We start from the raw sequence: 12,159 nt of genomic DNA on the forward strand, positions 1-12,159 counted from the left end.
GATTGATAATTAGGGGTTACTTTTCACTGTTCTTAACTGGAAGTTTATGTACAGTAAGGAATCTTTTGGAAGCTGTAGAGGGATTTCAAAATTGTGGAGCAGCAGTCTGTATTTACCAGAGAAGGTCACAATTTTTGTATTATTGTCATAAGTCCTGTAGCTCCAGTTATATAAGAAAGTAATTTACCTATGTTGCTTTTTGAAAACTTGAGTTGGAACTCTTTGGAAATTAAACTACTAAGCCCAAGGATTTAAGATTTCTTATCATGACAGTGTTAGGAACATAACATCATAGAGTATCTTTCTTCTCTGCTTCAGAATCTACTTAGGAAATTATTGCTGATTTTGAATTAGAGCTGCGTTAGAAAGCCTATTCTGAAATAGAGTAAGGTAAAGAATGTGTATCAGTAATCCAAGGTGAAAACCACCTCTTTGTTAATAAAGTTCAACAAGTCATATTCATCTTGTTTGCTTTCAAAACAGTGTAATCTACAGCATACATTTATAGGATACTTAAAACAATAGACAGGTATTGGATTCAGTTCATAGCTGTTTAATTTTTATGGCAAAACTTAGATTTACTCATTCAACAGGAACAATGTTTTATCCTTTACTGTCTGATTTGTCTGGGTTGTTTTGCCCCTTCCAGAGTGAGCAGTGATTGGTTTTAGACAAATTGCAGTTTTGAACCTATTTGTTTAAACTGATGCTTAGAAATTATTAAAAAAGTGAAGTTAAGATCAATATCTCCTGCTTCATTGTCTTCTACTGATACTGCTACTCATTATTAAACACTTCAGAGTATTTTAAACCCGTAACCCAAAAAATGTGTTATCATTTTATTTACCCTATTTTTCTTCCTGTTAATGAGATGACCATGCTGAAATACCAGCTATTATAAAAGAATATTTTTTCCTAGTTACTTCTGCCATAGTTTGTTTCAAATTAAGATGTAATAATAAAAAATAAATGGTGATTTATACCACAGTCCAGGTTGTTCACCTTGCTAGAATGTTAATGTTACTAGAAGGTTTATATGGTGTGCTGGAAGAATGTGCTGAAATTCTTAAAATTCTTGAAAGGACCTGCTTTTAGCACTATTTTTTATAATTTAGGAAAACAGATGTGGTTGCATATCAACCTAGTATTAGTATACTTTTTCATAAAATTTAAGTTAATGAAGCTGTTTCTTCTGTCAAGTGTGTTGTACCCTGCAGACAGCCATTAAGGCTCAGTAAGATCATGAATCATTTAATTTATGATTAATAACATAATTTAAATATAACAGACAGCACCATACTCGAGCAGAATAAATTTGCTTTTAATGCAGCATGAACAAAGAAGATACTGATATAAGCAATTTTAAGGTGTTTGTACAGGTTTCTTTATAGGAGACTTGAAAGCTTAGCTTTTATATTAGAACTGATGACTTAACAAGACTTTGTTACCCTAGTTAAGATAGCTCTTGATATCTCTACAATAGCATTTTCTTATGTAAACACAGAAAATCAATTTTCATGATATTCTGATAAGCTGTTTAATTAATGTGGTTTCAAAAGTCAATAGATCTAAATAATTTATAACTTGTATCATGCCCAGGCTGTGCCTGTATTTTGAATGAAGTATCTCCTCCGAGTTGTAGTTGGAGGTCAGTTGCAGAGTTCTGTGATTGTCCTCAGGTAAACCACAATTTTGTCCTGAATAGTTGGATTGTGGTAGATATTCTAAATAAATGTGGTGTTGACCAGAATGTAGTTTTATGTACTTTAAAAAGTACATTTCAGCAGATTTTTCATTTCAGGTCTTGAATACTTGAATTACTGTGTAAAAGGCCTTTATGGTAAGGGGATTATTCTTCTTGTAGTGCTGGAACAGAAGTACCATTCTGAAGGCTGTTGACTACTGTGTGTTTTGTTTGTTTTTTACCTTCCAAATAAAATGCTGCCAGGACTTAGTTCACTAGATCCTGTTCAGTAAGGTGTAATTACAGTTGCATATATGGAAAAGGCTACAAGAGTTCCTTTAATGTTTTTTTCCCTTAACTTACAAGATCTTGCAAACATCTGTATTAATATCTGCTAGTTAGTGAGATGTATGGGAATGTCGGTGTGAATTTGTCTCTGCAACTTAATTGTAATCAATTGGTCATGGATAAAAAATAAAATAACATTAATTATTACAGAAAATTTCAAGACCTAGTTTATCTTAAGGAAAAACAGAAACAGGATATGAAAGGTAATACAATAATTAGCTGCATCTTGAAATTCAGTTATAAAATAATACATGCTCTGTTATTTCTCAGGTAATTGGATGAAAATATTTTAATTGATTATTTTCATGATGTGTATTTTCTATGACAAAAACTTTTGAATGGCAGTCATAATGTACTCAACAGGACACAAAGAATTTAGGTTCTAAATTTCAAAACATTCTTAGCAGTGCTTAACCTACAGATTAGTCATAATAATAAGTTCACAACAAATTGTAGACAGTGTTAAAAAGGTTTTTTTTATTATTGTGCATGAATTAACAGTGTTGAAAGGGAAAATGGGAACAATTGTAACATACAGCAGTATTTGGTAATTCATGAGAATTCATTTTGTTGGTTGGGTAGCTTTAACAACTGTAGATGTAAGGAAAATAATTACAGGTTTTTAATGCTTGTCTGGGAAAATAACTGAAATCTTACATGGCTTTTGGCACATAGTGTGGGCAGGCTTATATATATGTGTACATATAGGTTACTGCTCCAGATCTTGTGGCATGAAGTATCTTACTCCAATTAATAGTCTTCAACAATTTTGATGCAAATGTAACCTTTAAAAGCTTAGTCAAAACACAGCTTCAGTTTTTCTAAGTACATTTGTGGTACCTTTTTTAAAAAAAAAGTAAACTATAAAGCAATTGTGTGTTTTCAGTTTCTCTGTAAGTTATTTTTTTTCTTAGAAACAGAACTCTCCTTTACCTTTCTTTAGTCATGTGCTGAGTACCAAATAGTTAGAACTTTACTTTGACTTACAGTGCTTAAGAGTTGATATTAAATGATTCAGGTATTGGAAGCTAACTAACTCCATCCTTAAACTACAGATAAGTCATTATAATTGAATGCTGTGTACTGCGTTCTCACATCTTTATATTTAGTTAGGTAAAATTAACTCTAATATATAAATGTGTTCCTAGTTTCCTGTTGGTTGGATTCTTGAGGACTCTGTTAGCAGTTTGAGCGTGTGTGGTACACACATGGATCAGGGCTTCTAGTTTCTTTTCCTCAGAATAAATCTAGTTTGCATAACCAGAACAGTTCTGTAAACCAAACCAGAGTGTGGGAACAGTTAGAAATTTGCCTCAAAACCATGCTGTTGATTGAAACCAAAGTGACATACCAAAGTAAATGCAGCTGTAGTACTCTGATCTTGTTACCTGTAAGTACAATCCACAAACCAGCAGTCTTCATGTGCACGCCTAAAATCTGTTGTGTATGCAGGTATGTACATTTTATCTGAAGCTGTACGGTCTCTTTTCTTGCTATAAAAATTTTCCCTGAATGGTTTTTAGAAGCTTTATACAAAATACTAGTACTCTAAGGAACATTAAGTGAATGTTGCGAAGGGCAACGAAGAAAACTTGAACTTGTAGGATTTTAAAATAAAAAGCTGACAATCTGAACCTCCAAAACTGAAAAACAAACAGAACACAGCAAGTATGCAGAGCTGATCTTGCTTCAGCCTCACTTAGCTACCAGATCTTAGGTTTTCTATACAGTGAGGAAAAAACCCTTTTAATTTCCAGGTTTCTCTAGCTTGTGGTATGTGTATGCTTTCACTTGGTAGATTCATCTCTTGGACTCAAAATTATGTCTTCTGCAAGTAGTCTTATTCAAAAGCTGGAGTTCATACCGACGTTGCAGCAGCCGGGTCACTAATATATTCCAGTTTTCACAAACTGTAGCCATGGCTGGTAGCATGCTTTAGGAAATGAGTTTGTTGTTTTATTAAACAATAATCAGGTTTTATGTTTTTGTCACCAAAACCCTTATTTGTTATTTTCATTTGTCCACCTCTGCTTGGTCTGATTTTTTTTTTATGGTTCTTACGCAGTATTGTCTACATATAGACTAGAAGTCTTTCATTCCTAACATTACTTAAAGCTCTTTTTTTCAGCTGCTGATTTACTTAACAGGATGACTCTGAAATTCCATATATTTGGGATTTCTTTCTATTTGAGGGGTTGAGTGTGTCACAACTACTGAGTTTTTGCTTATTCATCAGCAGTTGTCAGCAGAGGTTAAACCATCTCATTGGAGAGCTATTAAGTATAAAGGAGCTCACTGATGTGCTTAGCGATACTAGATCACTCTTTTCTGTATATTTGTTTTTTAATTTGTTATTTGTTGGTTATTGCCTTGCAAAAACTGAGGAATTTTATTTTTAAACTGTGTTTTATTGTTATAAAATACTGGGGAGGTTTTTCACCTGCATGAGAAATGAATGTATAAAGTTTTTCTTGTTCCCCATTCCTCACCTCCCATGCTTCACCAGAAATGAGCTGTTAGTGAAGAAGGCTGAATTTGGTCAAAGTTGGAGTTTGATTGCAAGAAGATAAGGGAGATTGTGATTGATTCCCATTTTGTGTTAAAGTATGTTTGTCCTTTAGGAGTTTCTTGGTGTGAACAGTGTTTGAATGTAATCCATCTGGATTGCTCTGTGTGGAAACTTTGTTGTCAGTGCTAATGAGGAATTAGTCATTGCTTTATTTAAAACAATTTTTGCATACCTGTGCTCAAAACTTGCCAAGTAAAGCATACTATTTTGTTCGTTAACTGCAACTTCAGCTCACTTCCAAGCTGCTCGTTGAAAAGTAGCAGCTAAAGGTCATGTATATACAGTTTGTAGAGTTGATTGGATTTTCATATGAATACAGTTCTAAATATTTACTGAAATTGCTCAGGCTCTGTATAGCTTAAGTATTTTTCTGGAATAGGTGAAGTAATTAGGAACAGATGTGGTAAGGCTAATTATCATCCGTAGCTGCTTGGAAGCTCTGAGTAGCTCTTGTGCTGGAGATTTGTCTCAGGTTTTCTCTGGATCATTATATTTTCCTTATTCTCCTCCTTCTCAAACTACTAGATAAAAATCTGGATAGAAAAATGCATATTGAAGATTATTATTTATTGTGTTAGTATAATAAGTGAAAAAATGTGCACATTTTTCTGTCAGTAGGAGCAAACGCAGCCTATGATTTGGTAGATAGGTTCACCTCCTGAGCTAATTCCTGATTATGAATGAAGAAATGGTTTCACAGTGAAATCATTATTCTGACTACCTCAGTAGGCAGTAAGAGTTCAGCTTTTAAGAGTATCTCTGTAGTCTCTTATCCCTGTTCAAAATATTCCTGTCTTAATCCTAAGTGGAAAGTTTGATATTCTTGAATTAGCTTGTTCAAGTGAAATTAAACTTGAAAACAAACTTCTGAATGTATGTAGCTTGTAGCATGTGGATCAGACTAACTATTTTCTGTGCAATTCAATATCACTTAGCATATAGGTGAATCACATTAACTTTTGGGTTGAAAATATATTGTAAAAATGTATTAGCAAGAAACTGATTATTTCTTGAAAGAGTCCTTGAATTATCCATTGCTGTGTCAAGTGGGTTTAGCAAGAAGTGGTTTCAAGCATATTTAAAACAATTTGAAAAAAGTACAAATGCATTTTTTGCTTTTTAGATGAATTTAATGCTTGATGATACTAACTTCTCTGCATTTTTTACCTGCATATCACTGTAGATACTGTTTGCAACTTTTACATTCAAACATTAAACTGGCAGGTGTATTTGCTCCAATTTTCACTTCCTATGTAGGATTTACATCTGAAATCCAGCTTGTTCTTCCATCCCCTCTGCCACCTTTCACTGTTTTGGTTTTTTTTTGGCTATCAAACATTGCCATTTTGAGCAGTTAGAGCTACTTGTCATTATGAAAAATCTTGAGTGAGTTTCAAATGATGTTCTTACCAAGCCTAAGTCTTTACAGCAAAAAAATTTAGCTTCATTGAAACGATGAGAAGCCTGATGTTCCTCTAATAAATGAAGAGAAATATCAGAAATTAGGGTTTCGTCTGTTAGAATGTGAACATTCAGCATGTGACTGAGTGTTTATGTCAGTAGAGGTAGCATCTGAAATGCATAGTTGAATCTCTCTGGAGGATTCTCCTTTCCCTCCCACTTCTCTTTCCTGATTGCCTTATAAAACTGCATATGGCTTTATTGAAATAATACAAAATTAAATTTTTTTTTATACAAAGTACTTAACTGTTTACTTTGTGTTTTCTATGTTACTATATAATGAGATTCTCATTTTTACTTGAATGAATCAACACTGTTCTTTCCTTTTATTTGGTCAACACGTGGTTTTGTTCCAATAAGTGACTAAAATTTACTTATTGAAATAATGCAAATTTGTAGTCACTCAAATAAATTTTAGATTTGAATTATTATTTCCAACTGCTAGCTTTTTTCTTTCTTGTTACCTGTTAGCACTGCAGATTCAGTTTGTCAGTATAAAGATATGAACTGGCATTTTTTTCTTGCACATCATCAACAGAAGTTTTAAGTAGTTGTATCTGTGTTTGTGTCAAAGAAGAGCTTAATGCTGTATTTTTAAAAATTACAAATCAGAAGAGGGAAGCAACTTTCATTTCTAGTGGTGAAGTGCAAGAATTAAATAATGCTAAAGCAGTAAAGCTGAATTTATAAATGGGTATGAAAAATGCATTTGTTAAACTCACCCCATCTTGCTATGAAAATTGTTAAGAAATAACATATGAAATCTGCAGTGGCACTTGGGTGTTACTTTGCTGATTGTAGCCCTGTGTTTCTTTATTATAACTTTTAGAAAAATAACATTTTGTTTTTTCAGCAAACAGGAGCTTGATTCTTCAGAGGAAACAAAAGAATGCAATAGAAACCAAAATGAAGTGGTATCGGTTGAAAAGAATGAAGATAACTCATCATTGTCAGATACAGAAAATGTTCCCAATTTGGAGCTCCATGATAGCAGCACAAAGAAATCTTTGCATGAGAAAGGAACATGTTGTGATTCAGATCATAACAAACAATTAGTAGGCGAGAAACAAAAATGTATTCGTGGTGAAAGTGAGTTGAAAACTTGCCAAAGTTCAGATGATGTTGTCTTGACTGATCAGACTGAAGTGCAAAACTTGGATAAAACTACACTTTCAGCAATGAACGCAAAGGACTTAAAACTAACATTGGGTGAAGATGTTAGTTTTGAGCAGTTCTTGAGGAAAAGAAATGAACCTGAATCAGTTAGTTCAGACATGAGTGAGCAAGGCAGTATTCATTTGGAGCCCTTGACTCCATCAGAGGTACTAGAGCATGAAGCAACTGAAATACTTCAGAAGGGTAATGTTGCACCTTCATCAAAGAAAGCTGAACAGCTCTCTGAACAGACAGACAAGACTTCTCATGAAGGCAGCCCCAACAGAATGGAACCAACTGTAAACAAAACAGATGAAAACGAAGCAAGCTGAAATTACATTCATTTCCTTGTGTGTTATAAATGATGGCAGAAACACCATGGACCATTCCTGATGAGTGTGCTCACTGATGCTAATAGTTTGGGGTTTTTTTGGAAGGGAACTTTGGCATATGGAGATAATATGTGTGCCCATCTGAATCAAGTAAATTTTGAAAAGGTAATATGTTTTTAAATTTAACTGCCTCTTTCTTCTGTCATATATATGAATAAACTGACAGAAGGAGGAAAAAAATCTATTTTTTGTATTTGGATTTAAGATGATTTGCTAGCCAAGAAATCTTCAAAACTTCTAACGAAACAGCAGAACTTGGTATGAATTCAGTTGTAATGCTGAAATGAAGCACACTTGTAGCAATGGTTGTTGGTCTACTGATAGCTGGGTAAACACAAGCTTTGGATTTGGTGTCACATTCCTGTCTGTAAAAGCATGTAAACAGAATTATATGAATCTATGCACCTCTGTACAGGTGTGATCCTGCCAGACTGTAGACTTACCTTAAACTTTCAGTGAAAGTGGAAATACTACAATAAAATATATATATTTGTGGGGTTTTCAGTATGCAGACTGTGCAGAAATATCAGACATAATTGTATAAAGTAGGATATACTGCTAAAAGTACTGTAGCTTTTAGGCTTTTACCATTGTTTTAAATATTCTTAGTGATAGACCCATAGGAATGGTCTGTAAGGCAAACCAAAGTATGGTTTAATGTAAAAATCATTTTAAGCAAAAAGAAGGAAAACCCCAAACTGGAAGTACCAGCTGGTGTGCATTATGCCATTTTGCAGCTGCTGCTTGCTAACTCTTAGAAAAAGGACACGAGAGCATATAATGTGGGAATGTACAGTTCAATTTCACAACTTTTTGTAGTCTAAGTTATATGCAGAAAGATAGCTGCTGTTTTTCTTTTATTTCCCCTTATAGTTAGCAGCTAGGTGTAGGAATGAATACAACAGTAGCTTGCTCTTACAACTTCCTTGCTCCATTTGAAACATTCAGAATGTGCTTTTGACCTAGTTTTGTTTTTAATGAGTGTTAAATGTTTTGAACAGCTGTTAAAGCACTGCTGTAAATTATTACTTTTTTGAGTAAATATTTGCAACAAAATTTTGTCTTTGTGAATAATTTCACTGCTCAGCTTGGAACTTCGGGCGTAATATAATATTCCCACCCTTAAAAAAAAAATTGGTAACAGTTTGCAGAAACAATTTCGTTTTAAGATTTTCATTTCAAAATTGTGAGTTTGATGCTTAAGTGATTTTTTTGTTTGTTTTTTGTTTTTAAGAATTAAATGCGCAAGTGCCTATACATAAGAATATTTTTCTAGCTGTGTATGGTGGTTAGATGTGATCATTTTTCCAGATTATGTAGAGATATTTTTCTGGACCATCAGCATGCAACTGAAGCTTGCTCTGTCCTTCTTGGTTGACTAGACTTGGCTGCTAAATGAGTCTAATCAGCAACAGCATTAAAATATAGAGACCATCCTGCTTCTTGTTGAAGCCTCTAAATAAACCACATCTCAGCCTCATGAAAATTGCTTACAGTCACACGAATTTAATTTTAAATTGCTCCTTAATTTTCATCCATGCTGGTGTAGAAGCCTTTTTAAAAGAGAAAAGGAATGACTTACGTAGTCACAGCTCTCAGCTCTTCTGCTTAAAGAACTCCAAGTAAAAACAGGCAAAAAAAAAGCTGAGAGCAATAGATGGCAATATTTTCTGTCCTTAAAAGGTTGTAGTGAAATTGTTAACTTGAAGTATTCTTAACAAGTCTGTTGTCTTCATGCACATAGGCATGAGGGAATATAAAATACAGCATCCTAAGAGGGATAGTTCAAAGTAGTAAACCAGCCATGGAACTTCCTATATATGTTACTGAAGCAGCTCATGAGTGCTTATAAACCAAGAGAAACCTGTGATATTTTTAATCTGAACATTGATTTTATATGCCAATTAAATATTTTGAAAAATTCATATGTGGTGTTGGAGAAGTTTAACTTCAAGTGGAACCAGTTGTATGATACTTGCTTGTAATTTCCTCACATTTGTCTTTTATGCAATTGAATTTTAAAAACATTGGCCATTCTGATAATATGAATTTGTATGAAAACACGTAGTTTGAATGCTGAGAATATTTGGAAAATCAAACTGAGACTGGAAAATCCTGAGTATTTGACAAAAAATATATATGAATTCTCAGATACTTAATATGTGAAGGGTTGTTCATTTCAGTCTGTGTAGAGAATGGATATACGTTACAACAGTAATGTTAGATCAACCCCCCCGATGTCTAACATCTGAAATAGCAACCCTTCCAAATGGAGCAAGAGAGTACTAGATAGTTGTAGCAAAACCATCAGATGCTTTAAATAGACAACTAAATTGTGAAGTGAAAGCAGTGGTATGCTATTTTTGTGAAGAATGAAAGCTATTTGTTTTTCCTATCTTAAATGTTATTTGAATGCTACAGGAAATTGCTTAATTATGAAAATTAATCAATTTCATGTATTTTGTATGGTTCCTAGAACTGAGCTAAATAGATGTTTTTGGTTTAAGTCACTCCAAAAGATCAATTTACACTGACTACCTTTGAGTTATTTGTATGTAACTGCACATAACTCAGGTTTTTGGTTGTTTCTGTGTCATGTCGATATTCTTCAACTGTCAGCAGTTCTTTCTCTGTGCCACCTTTCTCTTTGAACTTAGGAAAATGATTTACCTCAAGTTTTCATTGCCTTGACAAATGAAAAAAAAAAAGTAACTTCAAATTAATTCTCAGTGTCCATACTAGAGATGTTTCACTTACAAAGGGATTTACAATATTTACTTGAATAATAATTTCATATTGGTTATATAACTCTCTTAAAGAAGATAGATGCCACATGCATATTAGCTTTGTTTCTCTTCAGTTGAAAACTGTTGAAAATCAGTAGCTTGTGGTCATTTGGTGCTTCCTCAAGTGCAACAAATGCCTCGGTTTGTGTTACACAGTGTGGGCAAAAAAAATTACTGCTGTAATTTGTAGGGGATTGTAGACAAATTCCTGTTGTTTCAGGGGGAAAGCATTGCCAGAAATGGAATAGGCACAGTATACCCAGCAGCTGCAAGTCATATGAAGCTATTGGATGAGAGACTATTTGCTTTTTATGGCTGGATCTCCAGAGATGTTGCTGGTTCTGTGCATTTCAACCAACTGCTGTCGCTAAAGGTAGAATTTTTAAGTATGACTTTTGCGTCTTTCAGTGTAAAGGCTTTGAAGGTTGTAATATAACTTCCTCTATTTGCATACATAAAATGTGTTTGTAGCAATAAGCAAATGCACAGTATTTAGTTTATTGCATATTGCAGCATCTTACAGCAGGAGTTACAGAGGACTGGAATCATGGAATGGCCTGGGTTGAAAAGGACCTCAAAGATCATCTAGTTTCAACCTCTCTGCCATGGACAGGGTCACCAACCACCAGAGCAGTCTGCCCCGAGCTACATCCAGCCTTGCCTCAAATGCCTTCGGGGATGGGGCATCCAAAACCTCTCTGGGCAACATGTTCCAGTGTGTCACTTCCTCCTAACATCTAACCTGAGTCTCCCCTTAGGCAAGGGGGAATGGTTTTAAACCAATTTAATTCCAAATATGAATTCTGAATTCAAATTTTTGTGTGTGTGTGTGTAGGATTTTGAAAGATAAAAGTTAATCTGCAACCCTGGAAGTTATTAATCACTTGCACTTCAATCTTTATTCATATGTGAAATCTTATTGTTGCATAACTTTGAGACAGAATGGAGGGATGTGAAATTTAGCTTAAGTAATTAGGTAGAATTCAGCCCAGAAGGAAACTTCTAACAAATTTGAACCTGGTGGAGGGAGGGTAAGTGGTGGTGGGATAGGACATTAAATGAAGTCTTAACCACCCCGAACTGCGACTGCATGCACACAGATTTTGCTTTGCACTCATGTGCTCGTATTGATAGGCAACTACACCGGAAATGTAATTGGTTTCTATTTTCCCTGATGTAGATGAAGAAAAAAAAAGTTTTTTTTTTTTTTAATCACATTATAAAGAAAATAGTTTTCAGCAATAGCCTTTTATTGTTGTGAGGTTGACACTGTACTTGATTTGGAATGTTCTGTTAATCTAAGCATGCTCTCAGGTGAGCCAACCACTGAAGAGAAATCGGGTTCCATCTCCGCTGTCCATATGGGTAAGTTTGATCAGTCAGGTTGAGCTAATGAGACTACTTAAAGTCTCCGGGAAACATTGTTTCTGTCTTCTTGAGAGTTATATCTCTAAAAACATACAATGGGCTTGTGCATTTTCGCCAGGATGAAACTGACCCTTCCTAGCTTAATTGCCAGTAGATGCTATTACAGGTAAGGGAAAAGATTCTCATTGAAATTAAACCAAAACAAAATTCTGCATGAAAGCAATGCCTTTTCCTCGACTGCAAAGTAGCACTGAGTGATTCAGCTGCACAAGGGAATTGGTATTTCGTGTTGGTGTCTTCAGAGCTGTTAACAGGTTGACCTCTCACTGCTATTTGTATTTTGGCAGTAAAAATTGTATCTTCTGTCTTCTTACATCATATGTGGTTCATACAGCT

The 12,159-nt window shown here is 34.4% G+C and overlaps 1 protein-coding gene across 6 annotated transcripts in view; it reads left to right on the forward strand.

Moving 5' to 3' along the window:
• Positions 1 to 7,648, forward strand: part of ZNF280D (zinc finger protein 280D) — a 40,431-nt gene extending 32,783 nt beyond the window's left edge. For 3 of the 6 annotated variants that reach the window (XM_065733746.1, XM_065733744.1, XM_065733745.1), the window contains one exon: positions 6,916 to 7,648. In XM_065733746.1, the coding sequence (XP_065589818.1) occupies positions 6,916 to 7,549 (634 nt within the window). In that variant the 3' untranslated portion in view covers positions 7,550 to 7,648. The remainder of the gene's footprint in view (positions 1 to 6,915) is intronic. The other 3 variants (XR_010622026.1, XR_010622027.1, XM_065733747.1) reach the window with 3 other exon arrangements.
• The last annotated feature ends 4,511 nt before the right edge of the window (positions 7,649 to 12,159 follow it).

Source organism: Cyrtonyx montezumae, unplaced genomic scaffold (assembly GCF_038088225.1).
Source record: "Cyrtonyx montezumae isolate F1298 unplaced genomic scaffold, pur_monq_1.0 scaffold_17, whole genome shotgun sequence".
NCBI classification, from domain to species: domain Eukaryota; kingdom Metazoa; phylum Chordata; class Aves; order Galliformes; family Odontophoridae; genus Cyrtonyx; species Cyrtonyx montezumae.